Below are 17293 nucleotides of genomic sequence, written 5' to 3' on the forward strand. Positions count from 1 at the left end.
AAGCTCATGTAATGTACATTTAATTACTTTCAAATTCCCCTACCAACACACTCCAATTGAACACACATAATTTGCAGCCTGATCACACAAGGTGCTTTAATGCACTGTGAATTTAATTGGAAACTTCAACAATTACTTGATTTGTAATTTTTTTATGGATAAACCTTTCAGCAAATAAGCTTTTGGTAAATGTGGTTATCTGCTTAGAAATCTGTGAATTTCAGACAAATAACTAAACTATAGGATTTGTACATATTAACAATCCACACCTTCCCAAAGTGATAATTTCTATTATAAACTTTAATTTATTAAATACAGGAATTTTTGGAGACTTTTTCTTCAGCGACAAGACAATTGTGTGAAGGATACAAACATATAAAAACACACATCCACACACACAAAAAGACACCCCTGATCCCAACTGCAGAAATCTTTAAGCAAGAAATGTAAAAATCACAACAGGTTAAATAAGCTCCCTTTGAAACATATGCTTATCTGATGAGTCATGTTTGTGAGGAAAAAAAAAAAAGCAGCAGATATGAAAAATATAAAAAAGAAAAAGAACTCTCCTAAGTAACACTTGAGCTCCTCTTTTAGACTTTCCACTGCTGGAGACGGACAAAAATCTGAATTCCACTCTCGACTCTGTTTCAGGGAAAGTCAATTCATCCCGTTAAAAAATAAAATACAAAGCATCGAGAACTCAAATAGTGTTGTCACGAACATCAACTTACAAATAAACACGTACAATATGAGTTCCTCTGCGTAAAGATTTTTTTTTTTTAAAGACATAGAAATCAAACAATGTTTGGAGAATCCTAAGGCCTGTTTGAAATTGGCAGCTGATGATAAAGGTTATGTTTTATTACATGAACACATTTTCTGTTTCCACCTAACAGAGGCTTGTATCCAGACAATGACAAAAACCCTCCACATACTGCACTTGCAACTGTTTCTGTAACCTGACGTAACTATGGTGGGACTGCATTTGGGTACTTTGCAGCATGCCATCCAACTTTCACTTCACCAGACGGGTACATAGAGGGTTTAAGGCAGCTTGGAAGTCGTCATTTCCACTAATGTAATGTAAATAATCACTACCACACATTAGTTTAAATCCTTCTCTCTTTACCATGTCAGAAGTGAGATTGCTGTTGTCCTTGCTACGAGAAGTTTTTGACAGAACAGTGAGTTGTGTTTTCTGTCCGTTAGGATTTTCAGAGCGTCCGATATTTGGTTCTTTTGTCGGGTAAACAGACTAGCAAACACTCCAGCTCTCAGTGGTTTCTAGTTGGTCTCAAGTGTTTCTGCTGCTGTTGCCGCTGTCCTGAGTCCTCATGTGGCTTTGTCCTTCTGGTTGCAGTTGTTGTCTGTGCTGTGGTGCTCTATCTGGTTGTCCTGAACACTGTCCTTCTGCAGGCCGTCCTGCTGCTCATCGGTCTTCCGGCGTCTCGATTTGATGGGCAAGGCCAAAACCACCAGGAGACAGAGGAGATGTAAGCAGAAGTACCAGGACCTGCAGAGGCAGAAAAAAAAGTGAGAATTATCTCAACACAGTTTGTTTTAAATAGTCCCCAAGAAAAATCAAAAGGAAAATACGTGTAGAGCATAACATTTGAAGTCAAATTATAGCCCTGTTGTAGTTTGAAAAAAGAAAATGTCAACAAAAATGACAATTTGGTCTCTTGCTCTTTTCCCCACATCCCTGCTACTTTAATGAGTCAGTTTTATGCCCCTGTTAAGCAGCCACGTGCTGATGTACCAGCAGCCCTCATCTGAATGACACAGACCATTGTTCGGCCTTCATGTCACACCAGCGGCCGAGCAATGCTAAGGCCGCTCGTTTTATTTCCACCTCATCAATCCTCACCATCCTGCGCTCATTAAGCTGTCTCGTTAACAGTTACAGCCTGACAAGAGGGAACTATGCTAATGAAAACGTATCCATTTCTACTCTGGGCCTCCAGTACGTTCATTCACATGCTCAATGCAGCAAGACATTTACACAGCAGCACTTTAAGATTACCTCAGAGAAAAGGGATATTCAAACGATATTGAACAAATATCAAACTCTCAATTCCACCTGATACACATACCTGTAGAATTTAAGAGATGGCCCCACAGCCAATAGGACAAACGGTGCCACTGTGTAGCTGATGGCAATCTGAGTCCATGCCCACGTGATGACGTCATAGATCCTTCTGTATGAGTCACATGTCAGGAAGTATGGTCTGATGTTGTGCCTTATCTAAAAAGAAAAGAAAAAAGAGAAAACCATCACATGATTAGCTTTAAAGTAAATCTTTGTACTGTACAGTCAATTAGACTTGAACTCAACTAATCCACCCAGTTCCTTAAATCTTTCATGACAGCGGGTATTAACACTAATAATCTGCTCATCTTTGTCTTTTTCCATATAATAACCCTTAGGAGAAATCCATCTCTGAACATATCCGCGCGGCAGTGGACAGTAGTGATAACTGGGTCAGCGCTCCTCATCCTTCTTCAGATAAAGAAAAGAAAAGAAAGCCATGTCAGGCTTTCCAGGTAATCAGTATTAGAGTGCGACTTTTCTTTATCCTCATTCCATCGCTCTGCAGAAATATCCGTATTGCACAAAACTAAAGTGACGAGGTTCTGGTTCAGCAAAGATAAGTGTTGCCGGCCAAACAACATAATGTATAAATGGTATTATCATCCCGCAACTCTCCAAAAAGAACTTTTGTGGTGGAATTGTGGGTTTGCTAAGTAGCAGTGAAAAATGTAAAGAGCTCTTTCCAGGATAATGGAGAAACAAATCAATCTGATTTCCAGACAACATTTCTTTTCCGTCTGCAAGTTCACCCTAATTATGATGACTGGAAAGCTGCACATCGGGATGCGTCACTCAAGGATTATGATTTGTATTTATGTGACTCCATTTTGAAAAAGTTAAAACTCATAAACAAATACTGTTATGGACGGAGAAGGTGTCTTGTACTCACTGCTCGTGCAGCCATGGTCATGGCAATGCCGGTGAGGAAGGTCAGATAGTAGCCGGGGTACACGCCGTGCCACATGGCTGACAGCAGGAAAGTGGCAGCTGTGGGGTGGAGGGCAGAGCGCTCATAACAAACCCTGGGGAGAAAAAAACCAATACTGTGTGAATGAGAGTACGGGAAGATAAAGCTTGTACATTCGCATCTCTGCATTTTTCTTTTAATGTGAAACCATTCAAATGTAGTTTTTGTTATGTGTGATTTGTACCTAAATGCGATACTTCTTATCTGCATGCATGTAACATTGCAGCAGCCCACACAACACTACAACTTGAATGCATTTACCTTTTGAGCCAAAGGGCTGTCTGGATATTCCAGTTGTCAAGGAAACTCTTAAAACTGGTGGCAAACTGAAAGAAGACCCATATAAATACATTTTGTTGATGAAAAAAGGGCCGATATCTGGTTACAACAGGCCTCATCAAAAAAGAGCCTTACCTCAATATCCAGAATTCTGAGATTTGATATCAGGTCCCACCTTGGGGAGCCATCTTTGTTGTAACCATTGAAGCCGAATCCTGCGGCGTTATTGATAGCATCAGCTGCAGGAGAAAGGAACGCATGTTTCTGAATACAAGAGCAGCAACAGTAACAGATGACAGCAGCTCCACTGTCTTAGAATACATTACTTTGTGCAGCAATGACAGGAACAGACGGAGATAGAGCGTCACATGAATTTGTAATCGGTAACAATGAAGAGATGCAGTCTCCCAATGGGCACTAGATGGCACCATTACATCAGAAAAAAATGTTTCCGAACAAGCGTATGAGATTTTTTTTATCAACCTATTGGAAAGTTGTTGTTTTTTTTTTTAAATCAAATAATTGAAACGCAGAACAGCTCACTGAGTAAAAACCCCTCAGGTTAGAGGGCATTGGATTCTACCAAAAGTAACAACACACACAAATAAAATACACAATCGTTTTAGTCCTCCAAGTCTCAAGACTCCTCGAGGAAGAAAAGGAGGGTTTCCAGTTTAAGTTCCTTATTATAAGAAGGGAACATGGACACACAGAAACAATTTCTTGTAACTTTCAAGGGTCATTCAATATCAGACTTTTGATATATTTTCACATTTGACCAAAACCTGTGTTTCTGAAAAGAAAAACAGCCATCTCCTACCAGAGATTTGGTTTGAACGGTTTTCTGCACTCTACACATATCAATTCTGAAAGTGTTGTTTTCCCTCTTAGGTTTTTTCTAAATTTGCCAGCATTTGAAAGAAATAAGAAATTGGAAGTCGAACCCACCAAGAGTCCAGACAAAGTAGTACTTGGGCCTCAGAGCAAGCATGGCCAGGTAAAGGTAGATAACCTGTAGGTAGAATGGCGTGCTGCTGACAAAGTTGTCATCTATGGCGTGCTCCACAGGGAGCAGCTGGCACAGCGACAGATAGATGGCCAGAGAGATGGCACATGTGCACAGCTTGGAGATGACGTCATTCTGATGGAAGGAGAGAAAAGATGATGTTATACAAAGAACATATACACATATACACATATATATACATATATATATATACACATATACACATATATATATATACACATATATATATACATATATATATACATATATATATACATATATATATATACACATACACATATATATATACACATACACATATATATATACATATACATATATATACACACACACACATATATATATATATATACACACACACATATATATATATATACACATATACATATATATATATATGTATATATATATATATATATAGAGAGAGAGAGAGAGAGAGAGAGAAATAACATCAAGAACTACAACTAGCACTGAACTGTTAATCTGAGGCTGACTCAATATATTTAGCAACATCTGTTTTTTTTCTCCTCTGATCAACATACACACACACTTCACTATGGAGTGCATTAAATCAAAAATCCATATTGCATAGAAAAAAACACAAGTAACCTTGAAGTGAAGACATTTTAAGTCATTGTTTTTCTAAAAGGTAATGAAATGTATTGGCACAGGCTTTCCTACACGTCTATAACTTTTTGAAGATATTTTTGGGGCCTTTATTAGACAGGACAGCTGAAGAGCAACTGGGAGGAGAGAGTAGAGAATGACATGCAGCAAAGGGTCGAGGTCATATTTGAACACACTGCCCCTGCATTAAGGACTACAGCCTCTGTACATCAAAACCAAATAGGCTATCCAGAGTCCACAAACAGTTTGTTAAATTATTATTTTTTTTAAATTGTTTTTTTTACTTTTTAAACCCAAATATGTATATGACGCATGTATATTTTGCATGATATCGTTTTCGGATATGAAGGAAATGTTAAGTATTAATTACATATTTACAGCCTGATGAAAGCTGGTGGTAAAGACGCGACAGCAGTATTTTGACGTGATGTCACACTGAAACTGAAAAGGGATCAGCACAACACTTTCACCACTGGGTGACCTAAACATGAACCTTCTGTACATAACATGAGTTAATATTCATTTTAAATTACTGTTTTTTTTGGGGGGGGGGTTTTCACCATAATCTGAGGTCAAATAAGTCGGGGGTTGCATCAGGCTCGACGCCGGTGTCCGCAGCAACCTACACCCAGTCTGGATGTGTGGAGACGGTCTGGGCCGTTACGCCTGACGCAGTCCTGCAGCTCTGATATTTTGGCAACTTCTGAGCAAGTAAAAACTTAAGAAATACTTCAATCGCTCTGGAAAGCCTGCATTCTGTGTCACCTCTCTCTTTTCTTGAGCCTGACTGCTGATTAACATAAAGCAGGAGCACCTCGTCTTTTTTTAATGTAGCTCCCTGCTGAGAAGATAGTTCTTAACGCCACGTTTAATTAACTATGTATCATCATGTTACCCTTTTTAGTCGCTAATTATACATAGGGGTTTTTTTTAGTATTTGGTGAAAATATGTATAAAAAATAACTAATTTACAAAACAATCTCTTAAAAATATTTTTCATAAATTTCCCTTTTCTTCAAACATCAATCAAGCCATATTGGCCTGCAGGCCCTGAGGCCCTGAGTTTGACACCTTACTTGACACCTGGCTTAAAGTATTTTAGTTGTTTTTTTCTACCTGTAGCAGATCTATTCCACCATAATACTTGCATGCACTTTTATTGAGTAATTAAGCCCGTGCTCTACCTTGGGAGAGGGTTCACTCTGCTTGTACTTCCCGTTTTCTTTGCCGTTGGCATTCTCCTGGTGGCGTGGCTGGTAGCCCGTGCCTTCGATGAAGGCCATGTAGTCGTTGTACGAGCAGGTGGGGCCTGCCATGATGCCCATGAAGTTACAGTTGTAGCTCAGGTACTCCAGCAGGCTTGGCATCCGCCTTACAGGGTCACAGAGAAGTGACACAAGCAGAAAGAAAAGGAGAACATTCGAAATTAGAGGGTGTTTTTATATTCAGTACCAACCAACCAGGATAGTTTCCTGACTTCTTGTGTATTTCAAGTTTTTGGAATAAATGCATCTTTTATTTTTTTAATATATTTTTTTAAGTCTGGGTCTCAAATGGCCCATCCCTTTTGGGATTATTCAGAAAAAAATTCTTAATGCCATCACACACACAAAGACCAAATCTCTGGTCTAACTCAATAAATAACTCACACTAAAACAAACAAACAGACTTGTAGTGATGCTTAAAAGTTTTGGCAGTAATTATGTAAAGATGCCTTGCATCTCTGCTTTGTCTCTCATCTACTATATTCAGCGAGGCCTTCCCATATTAACTCTATATTAGATGATAGTAGCACTTTATTTAAACAGTGACATTACACTTGAGTTACTGCGCCATCATCACCAATAGTAACTGTCAGGGAATTAAATCTGCTATTGCATTGCAGGATAGATGGAGTGAAGGGCATTCCTGTAATACAGGTCACACCGCAGTAGTGTGAATGAGCGGTATCCTGGATACAGAGTGCCTAAAAACTGCTTGACAACACCAGAGAGAGCTGAACAACTGGACGGTGTGGTGATTTCCTCTGCAGATAGCAATGGTGCCTTTGTAAAAAAACCTGATTATTTGCCCCCATCCTCTGAAGCAGTAAAAACATACCTGAGTCACATACCTGATAGCGAGATAATTCTGGGTGGGAGTCAGCTGCGAATCTCGCTTGGTCAGACCTACAGATGAACCCAAATAGACACATTCACAAAAGGGCCTGTAATCCATAAACCATACACATGGACACCAAGAGAGAGAGAGTTATGAAAGCTACACTTGAGTTAGCAGGAGGCGAGTTTTGACCACTTACTGAAAAAATATTAGTTAAATAGAATTAACCATTGTTGTAAAGAAGGTAACGATCGGCCCTTATCTTTAATTCTTTGTTCAGGTTACTTTATTTGTACCTGTCGGTAGATTTGGTTGCAGGGAGAGTCACGTCATACAACACAGACGATACATAAATACACAAAGTGCACCTCACGCTCATGGCCGAGTGTTGGCATCATGGTGCGCATGTGATATGATAGGAGTATGAATGTTCAAAGACGTAATGCAGGAGGAGCTTCGTTACAGCGCTGTTGCTAAATTGCGATCTGCACAGGGCTACAGACAGAGTGACGAATACAAATATTCACTGTGCCTGTAACAACGCTTAAAGCTGGAAAATGAAGTATTTAACTGTGCAAAGAGTTAGCTAAACACCCTGCAACGTGTGTGTCTGTGTGCAAAAAAAAAAAAAAAACAGCAGGTCGTTGTCAGGGTGTGACAGTTCTCTTAGGTTGGGGATTACAGTCTGAGTTTTCTCATTAGACTAACAGTCGGGAAGAGAATCAGTGACATGAACAGAATTTAAAGCTCTTCACTTTGCGCACACACACACACACACACACACACACACACACACACACACACACACACACACACACACACACACACACACACACACACACACACACACACACACACACACACACACACACACACACACACACACACACACACACACACACACACACACACACACACACACACACACACACACACACACACAACGTCACTGATTGTGTTCAATCTCGTAAATCCCAAAGTGACTTAAGACTCCGAGGAGGAGAAAGATAAAACTTCATAATCGTCTCAATCTGTAAGCTTCTCTGATTTGCCATCACGCTTTGTTTATTTTTCCATCGGGTCTCCATCTTTCTTTACCAGCTCGTTAACATTTGTTTCTTTTCAGTGACGGCAGAACATCCTCTGATGAAAGATTTAGCTTCACTGTCTAATGTTTAACAGTGTTCAGCTATTGTTTTAAGTCAGCCATTAAACTGTTGCAGAGAGCGAGAGCGAGAGCGAGAGAGAGAGAGCGAGAGAGAGAGAGAGAGAGAGAGAGAGCGAGAGAGCGAGAGAGAGAGAGAGAGAGAGAGAGAGAGAGAGAGAGCGTGCATACTTGGTCATTTCAACATTACATAACCGTGTGCAGGCTCTCTTTCTGGTTCACTAGTCCATTGGCAGAACTGACTACTGGGCCTCGGAAAAGCTGCCATGTGACCTGTTTTTAAACTCCAAAGAGAACTGAACCATTTCCACTTCTGTCACATCTGCCACTTCTTTTTCTCTCGGAGAGGACGGACACACTCGCACACTGACATCACACGCGCTCGAGAGACAAATCGGTCCCCTTCTTACCGTCATGTATTTCAAATGCCAAGCTTGTAATCTTCTGTGTTATAACCATCATGGGCCTAAAACACAGCGATCGGACAGAGATAGAGATGACAATTAATATTGTGAAGTTAAAAAAAACAACAACAAAAAAACAAAACACAAGCAGCACGTACAAACCAGCTCATCATTTTGTCGTTTTACTCTCAAAACATGACCTCCTTTTTGTAAGCTTACTTCTTTTAAGTTTAGTAGAAGTTATCATTTTAAAGACGGGCCATAATGGAATTGTCATTTTTTGCTGCATTACTCAACAAGTGGCCATCTCATGCAGCTATAAGAGAAACAGTATCAGCTGTCATATCCTTTACACAATGGGACATTTCCTGGGGATAACTTCAGACATGTCTGTCCTACTTCCTGTACCTATTATTTCTGTTCTCTATTTTGTTCAGAGCGATTCTGGTCACATGCTACAACACAGAGCCCTCTTTCTCTTGATCGGGAAAACATTGTCTACAAAAGAACACTCGAACGGCTAGCTTTTGATTTTAACAACCATCTAAATATAAACTTCATGTCATGATTTCATTGATGTCTACATCAGAGAATTTTCACAGTAGTTTGCCACATGAAATCTGCTGCTGGTTTAAGGTAAAGCTACAGAATCAAGCAACCTTTCAGAGATTTTCTTTTTTAGTATAAAGAAAATTAGTTGTTTTTTTTCTAGTCTATTGTAACAGAGCACATTTGGCAACAAGGGGCCCGCTTCACATCAATGTGACATTTTGGAGAAGAACAGACGGACAGCAGAAGAGGTGGCTGAAGTAGGGAAATATGTATCTGCCCTCTCAAAAGGCAGTGAGGGTTTGCATTGGGTTGCTAAGCAACAAGCCACCCCCACTCACCCTGCTGGGAGTGCAGGCTGTCTGCTTAAATTGTCAGACAGTCTGGTGGAGTGGGAACCAACCAGGAGGAACCACAGGCGCTATCGACATCTTCTTGCAGACACAGTGCTGTGAGCTCTCTTCTGTCGGTTCAGCTTAGACTGGTCGAGACATTTCAAATATGATTCTTACCAGTTACTTCCCTTTTTAAAGTCCCCCCCCCCCGCCACCAATACGCTTTCAAAATTAATACCAGTGGTTATCCAACAATAAGAATAAAGAGCTCTTTGTTTTTTTGGAAGCTTACCCCGTAAAATCTGCAGAGTACATGCCATAGTCAAACACATAGACTCGTGTGATCTGACAAGAAATTAGGTAGCCAAGTGTCACGATGAAGCAGTACCTGAAAAGAGAAGGGGAGACAGAAAAAAGGGTATTTAATCATAGTAGTTTGCATGTATATATGTGAATGTATGTAAAAAAAAATGTTACATACAACAATAAGACATTTTAGCATAGTTTTTGTAGTAACATCTGTTGGGATTTAATCAACACACTGATGGGAATTTATGCAGAAAGAGGAAATATTTATCCTCAGAATCCAGGCGATGAAGAGTTAATCTAGTCCCATCCCATAGTTCTCTTATCTGTGACAGAACAAAGACTTTGTTGATGTACAATACAAAGGGCAGAATCCAACTGGAAAAATGAGAGGGGGTTAAAACTTGGACAAGAAGAGCAGAGGAGGCTCCAGCAGTAAGTCGGCGTCGGCGGTCGGAGACAGAAGACAAGGCAACCTTTCAACAGAAGACCAAAGACAAAGCATCACTTGGGCCTGTTGTACAAAGCTGTCGCAGAGTCAGCCCAAGTCAGAGCTAGCTTGCTGCTAGGATGCATCTAAAGCTGCCAAAAAAAAAAAAAAAAGTGCAGCTCGGAGAAGGAATACAACACACAGGCTCGAGTGAGGCTGCACTACTGATGAGACACAACATGGCCTCTTGATTCAGAGAGCTCACTGTATGTATGTGCAGTCCAGGACTCAGCCAAGACATCCTTTGATCGCTACTGCCGAGCATTTGTAACGCAGAAGGAAAAAAAAAGAGAAAAAAAAGCCTCTCCCGCTAAAGCCATGCGATTTATTTTCAGCCCTTTAAAGATCTTTTACTCTCCAAACTCACATCCTCCTTTTAATCACATTACACCCAGCAGAGGCAGAGGAGGCACTGTGTGAAGAGGAGGTAATTATAATACTATTCTGTTATGTGCTTAGTGAGTTGCGCGTTTGTATCCAACCCACACTTGGCATGTTTTGCAGAGCACACAGGATTTTTCTTGGGAGGCTACACAGCGCTTTACAAAAAGGCCCCCATATTCCCAGCACAGCCCTAAAGCAACGCGGCTCATCAAAATGTGCCGCTTAATATTTGACAGACAGACAGGATATGTGGGGGGGGGGGGGAGGGGGGGGCAGGCATGACGAGCTAAAAAAGCTGTTTGCTCTGGTATTTTTCTTACATTGTCCATTATTTTTCTTACTTCACCGGGATTCCCCCAAACGCTCTGGTGCATTTATGTGTGGTTAATTCTACAGGAAACATGACAGCATTTAAATGTTCAATCTAATAATAGGACTGAAACTAAAGCTGCTGCCATGTATGCACCGCAGAAAAACTCGAGAATATTTCCGGACCTGCCTCCCGTGAAGTGTTAGTTCAAATTCATTCCTCAAAAAGGCACCGCATCTACTCCCCTGTAATGCCTTCAACGTGAATGACCAACTCGTCACACGCTCGTGCTCAATGATGGAGGCATTACCGGGGCAAGCTGGGGGGGGGGGTTCACTGTAACACAACGGAACGAGCGGGACGGAACAGTTCTGTTTTTGTGCATTTGGTTCATACGTTGTGCTTCTGCAACGTCCTATAACGATCAAAGTTTTCCCCTCTGTGCGGAATTGGTGGAGTGGGAGGAGTTTCAGGAGGCAGGAAATGATGTTAAAGGATGCCGTGGTCATAATGGTAACGAGATATTCAAAATGGCTGACAAGTAAAGCGCTACAATGATGGTTTTTGCCTCTTTAACAATGCTGCCTGTTATTTGATGTATCAAAGGTGTCAATAAACAAGTAGAGAGGAATATAGAATACTAATACAGAATAAAATACTAAGTTGCTTTATTCCATGTATGACAATCGTCCCAGTCGCTTACTGGTCACGTTATGTGATGTCATCATCAGGGGGGAAATTCAGCTTGATTATAAAAGAGTTCTATGTTACGTTACAGTAGTGTTTTTTTTCCTATTGGACATTTTACAAGTGATTTCCCTTTGGATAAAAAAAACCCAGCACAGTCAAAATGAGGTGAAAAACAGTTTGGAAAATTTGCTTTGCATTAAACCCTTCAGGCAGATGTCGCCTTAGCTTGAGCACGTAGAATAAATATAGCCAAAGGGTAAGCTAATATGTACGAAACAAACGTTTCAGCTAAAAGTTTTCTGTTGACTGTTTTTCTTTTTCTTTTTCATTTACAATCCTCAGCAGCAACACCATTCCACTTGGATCAGCTTTCTCTCCAGGCAGTGACCAGCTGCAGTTATCAGTGAGCATATGAGCTAAAAGTGCTGCCGCAGCTATATATAAAGTATATATATATATATACAATTTGGCCAACTGGGATCCTGCCTTTATTCTCATCTGATTTGTGTTTGTGGGATTCACAGCTCAGAGGGGGTTGTTATATTTCCACTCGCAGCATCAGACAGAGCCCAGGACCAAAAGCAGGCCGGTCTCCCACTGAGGGACAGAAGTAGACAGGTTGAGGCGTAAACAAGGAGCCACACGGGAGCTTCAGGTGCGGATATAAACACTGGACACAGTGTGATGAAAATGAACACACACACACACACACACACACACACACACACACACACACATTAAAAAAAAAAAAAAAACTGGCTATAAATAAGACCCAAAGCTCCGGGACCTCTCTCAAAGGTTGTGTACACATAGTAAACACCTCGAGGCACACTTCATGCTTGCTCAGATGCATACACAGATGCAGAGGAAATTTCCATCTGTTCAGCATGCAACTGTGAGGAGATATGCACACTCACAGTGATGCTATCACACCCAGAGGAATATGAATTCTAATTACATGCTTTACAGAGAAGTTAAAGATGTCACTTGGATGTTAAGTATTTAGACAGACGGGTTATGTGATGTTTCATTTCATGAGCAGCTAGGCTAACGTGGAAGTGCTAAAGATTAATGCCCCTTGTTCTAAGACGTGTCTTTGCCCCCCCCAGGCTTTCTGTTCTTTGGCTGCTGGGTTCGAATGCTGGGTAAACATCTAGAAGGCGAAATCTCATCAGTCAGCGGTTTCAAACTTGTCCACCGAGCAGACCCTCATTGCTTCAGGTGAGAGAGAGCACATGTAAACACGATAACAAACATTTGCTCCAAACTGCTAACAGAAAAAAGTTCTCGAAGGAAATGAGGAAAGAAGAACCGGGAGACAAAAGAACAAGTTGAAAACACATGGTTTTGATCAAGCTCGACGCCCTGTCCATCCTGAACTTTCAGTGAGGTAAGGCGAGAGGGACGGAGCTGCCCGAGAGTGAATGGTCTGAAATCTGATGCCTCTCAATGATCAGTACATGGAGAGCAACACTAAGCTGCATTCCCACAGTCCAGAGAAGAAGAGATTTTAGCAACTCAATAAAGCTGTCAAACTGCACTCACTCCACCACAAAGGTCATGTATCTGAGTGGTAGGGTTTCTTTTCCATTTGTTGTTCTCCCACAATGCACTGCTCCTGGGACTGCGTTCTTATTCTCTAGTATTCTTTCAGGGGGAAAAAAAAAAAAAAAAAAAACTTTTGTCACTGCTGCAAGAAAGTCTAACAGTGGAAGTGTTATTGGATGTTATAAGATTTTTATATCAACAAGTAGTCACTTTATACAAAGCAGCAGACTGTGAAGACAAAAGGAAACACAATCATTCCGATTTATTCATTTACTTGAAAGTCGGGGCTACCTAAGCAACCAAGCCCAGCTTCAAAGAGCAGATACAATGGATTACACGTTGGCCAGAAGCCAAAGCACAGAGCCCCAGCACTATTTCAACCGGTTGTTGCCTGTGATTATCATTTGTTAGTCAAAACCTGAGGCAGTGGGTTCAACGCCCTCTGCAAACATGAACATGTCAGGGCACCCTGCCCCTTTGCTTTTCCTCCTCTCTGCCCCCTGAGCTGCACACCTTTATCCAGGAGGGACGGCTCTGAACTCTATCTCTGGATGCCGTGCTACAGGCGTGTGTTGGTTTCGCGTGGAGTGACACAGCCATAGATTTCAGCTTCATAAGCGCGGCAGCAGGAGTGAGCAGAAGGTACTTATCTACCGAGGGCTAAAAGCACACTAATGCTGTTTGTAGAGGGTTAAACTACCACGAATAAACCTGAAATGACTTCTTCTTCTTTTCTTTTTTTTCCTCCATGTTTAAATGTCATTTTCTAGGCTAGATAAACATGACTTGAATTTAAGGCCACTGCCTTTCTGTCATCTGGATTTTAAACCCTTCTTCTGAGGAGAACTGCGTTTGTGATGAAGGTTTTGTTAGGATCTATTTTAAGCAACATCCCCCGGGAAGGAACGATCTACTGTTTACACCTGCTCTCATAACCTTGAAATCTGGTAAAAATATCATCAGAGACAATGCAGTTTTTGTGTGTGTGTGTGTGTGTCTCTCTCTCTCTCTCTCTCTCTCTCTCTCTGCTTTCATTGCATGTGTGTCTTGACGATGAGCCATGGTCACAGATGGAAGCCTTGAGGCACATTCATCATCGTGACCCTGGTTTGTATGCTTCAAAAACACAGACAAAAAAACGAAGGAGGCGAGCAGAGAGACGAAGCCATCGGTTAATTGTTGTTGAACATTTTCATTTCATCTTAGGTGTGATTTGAATTTCCCCAGACTTTCGTTAACTGACTTCAACAAAACGTCTTAATGACGTGTGCACTTGCCCCGTCAGGCTTACCAAAAGGGGGAAAAGATGAGGCTTTTTGCAGTGCTGTGTATTTTTGATGCTTCAAGGAAACACACCTTCAGTATCAGTACACAGGTAAAAAAAAAATTTAAATCTAATTTTGCATTGAATTTCTGCTCCACTTGAACTTACTTGTGCATGTTCTCCAAGCCAGCGAAGATCATCACGCTGTATGACAGACCGCTCTGCACCAGGAAGTGGAGGGAATACCTGCAGGGAGACAGATGCCGTATAAGTTGATAATAATGTTGTAATTTCATGGAAAACAAACACACACACACCCCCCCCCCCCCCATGCAACTTCCTTATTCATCAAGCTTTACTGGCCCTCTGAATTACTGTCCACACATCCTGCTTTCATGTCTCACCCGGTTATAAGGAGAGGAAATGCATTACGAAACCAAAGTCACACCATCAGCCATATGAAGCCTGACTTTCTCACCACTAAAGTGTCCGCCCCAGTCACGGGGTCAAATAGAAACTGTTCACATTACACGGTGTTCTAATTTGATTCCGAACCATCCCGATGCGAGATTCCTCACACAACGCCATCGCAGCAAATTCTGTCGCAAAAAGGGCACACGCAGACTCAAACGAGCACAAGCACGTTCAAGTACAAATCAGCTGCAGCTCCCAGATGGGTCTTTGAAGGGCACGGTGTGTTACACTGGCGACGTCATCAGGCCCTCCAGGTGAGGCGAGACGTCACCATGCGTTAGCAGTGAGTCAACAAGAGATTGCCAAGGGCAGCAGCAGGGGACAATGCACTACAAGCTGGGTGCATTAGATGAGCTGGTCAGCTCATAAATGGGTTAGGAATGCAGTCAAATCTGACATGGAGAAAAAATCTATCCAGAATACGTAAAGAAAAGAGATACACTGCACGTCTCCATAAAACCAGGACAAAACCAAATAAAAGCTTGTGATGCATCCGATAACCACAGATACACACCTACAAAACTACTAAAAACACTGATCACCTTCCTGTTACATGAAATATTTATTACGCAAGACCAAGAACAATAATAATGACTTGTAAAAGGTTGTTTTTCAGAGATATTTAAAGCAGGAGTAGCTATTTTAATCACCGTCGTGTATGGCACTTGTTGGCAGGCGTTTACAGTCATAAACTGAATTCAGTGAATGTTTGGCCCAATAGGATTTCATGTCTTCTTTTTTTTTACGTCTCATTTTCAACATTATGTGTTGTTGCCCAATTAATCTGCACCCATTCACAGTTCAGTGACAGTACAGTAGAGTGAGTTCACTCTTGTCGTGTGACGTTCTCTTCAGTTTCAGTTCCTTCGCCGTTTTAACCAAATGATATTTTTGTACTTCCAGATGCGATCTGTTGAAATAATGATACATTTATATAATATTTGCACAAAAATAAACATGCTACATTTTATTAGTAGGATCATTACATACATAGGGAAGGGCATATTTTCTAGCAGTGGGAAAGAAATGTGTAATGTCATTGTGACGAATCTAGGATTTTTATCTGAAATTTTTACAAAAATTTTACAAAAAATAAATTTTACAAATGGGACAAACTGACATTTACACTAAACAACAGTGATGTACAGATGTTTTCCATTCTTAAAGATGTAAGTCACATACGCTCCAGTATTACTAAAAAATAGTCAAAGATATTTACAATTAAATATCCACATGTTATGTTTCATTTTAATTTGCAATATATTTCACATTTTAAAATACGTTTGAGAAAGATCACTCCATCAGCCTTTTTGATTCTTGTATGTTTTTTTTTGTTTAAACAAACACACACTGTGACAAGTGGAAAGTCCTCTGTTGATATTCTACATTTAATTCTGACTTGAGATGAAATGTGGAAAATTCTCAAATCCCTTTGATAAGATCCGAACAGTGAGAATAAAAGCCATATTCTACAATTCACATCTTGTGAGATTTGAAGTATCAATAACTTAAACTTCTTCTTCCAGTGACTGCGGAGTGAGTTTTATCAATGTAACTAATCAAAAGAGATTATGGAAACATCTTGGAATAATAACACATTCATTTGGAATTATAATTCCACTGAACCTTTCACTTTGGACACGGCTGTTTGTGAGAGTTACTACAGTTCACATATTATTGAGTTTCTGGCAAGAGTGTTTGTTGACATCTGTATTTACTTCATCGATTGATTAAATGTAGTAAATTGATAACAACACCTCTAGTGCTGTAATGCCTTGCTCTAGCTGATCTTCCTTTTGATTCAGGTCATAAATTATGCAACATCATCTCTCCCAGACACAACAAACAACCTGATCCTGCGGCTCACCGCCAGCCTGCATCGCAATACGAGAACCGTCTGACAGCGAGGTAATCAAATGAATCCCCCTGGAACATGATCACCAGCTACTATTTCACCTGGTTAGCACTTTCCCACTAGCTGAGTGTCTTTCAGATGCTTCCTAGGTTCTCTATCAAACGCGCGCACACGCATGCAAACACGCGAACACACAGCAGCACTTTGAGGGGCACTCTGCCAAAGGTACAGTGGGTTGTCTATAAAAGGGCAATAGCTTTCTAATTGGATGTCAGTTACTACCTGATCGACCCATTTGCTTTGGCAAGGATGAAGAGATGAGGACGGGTGAGTGTGAATGAAGAGGAGGAGGGGTAAGGGAGGGTGATGGCAGATGAGTAGCAAACAAGGACAACGTGTAAGATGATGGCAGAGGACAAACGCA

The 17293-nt window shown here is 40.9% G+C and overlaps 1 protein-coding gene across 1 annotated transcript in view; it reads right to left on the bottom strand.

The window, feature by feature from the left end:
* Positions 1-282: 282 nt before the first annotated feature.
* The window catches only part of mboat2a (membrane bound O-acyltransferase domain containing 2a), a 39220-nt gene continuing 22209 nt past the window's right edge, over positions 283-17293 (bottom strand). Inside the window, exons 4-14 of the mRNA XM_079369338.1 lie at positions 14709-14786; positions 9841-9936; positions 8671-8726; positions 7109-7163; positions 6180-6366; positions 4290-4482; positions 3477-3580; positions 3324-3388; positions 2985-3117; positions 2097-2248; positions 283-1516 (exon numbers count right to left, since the gene is read on the bottom strand). Of these exons, the coding sequence (XP_079225464.1) occupies positions 1336-1516; positions 2097-2248; positions 2985-3117; positions 3324-3388; positions 3477-3580; positions 4290-4482; positions 6180-6366; positions 7109-7163; positions 8671-8726; positions 9841-9936; positions 14709-14786 (1300 nt within the window). The 3' untranslated portion in view covers positions 283-1335. The remainder of the gene's footprint in view (positions 1517-2096; positions 2249-2984; positions 3118-3323; positions 3389-3476; positions 3581-4289; positions 4483-6179; positions 6367-7108; positions 7164-8670; positions 8727-9840; positions 9937-14708; positions 14787-17293) is intronic.

Source organism: Symphodus melops (assembly GCF_947650265.1).
Source record: "Symphodus melops genome assembly, chromosome: 19".
Taxonomy (NCBI): Eukaryota; Metazoa; Chordata; class Actinopteri; order Labriformes; family Labridae; genus Symphodus; species Symphodus melops.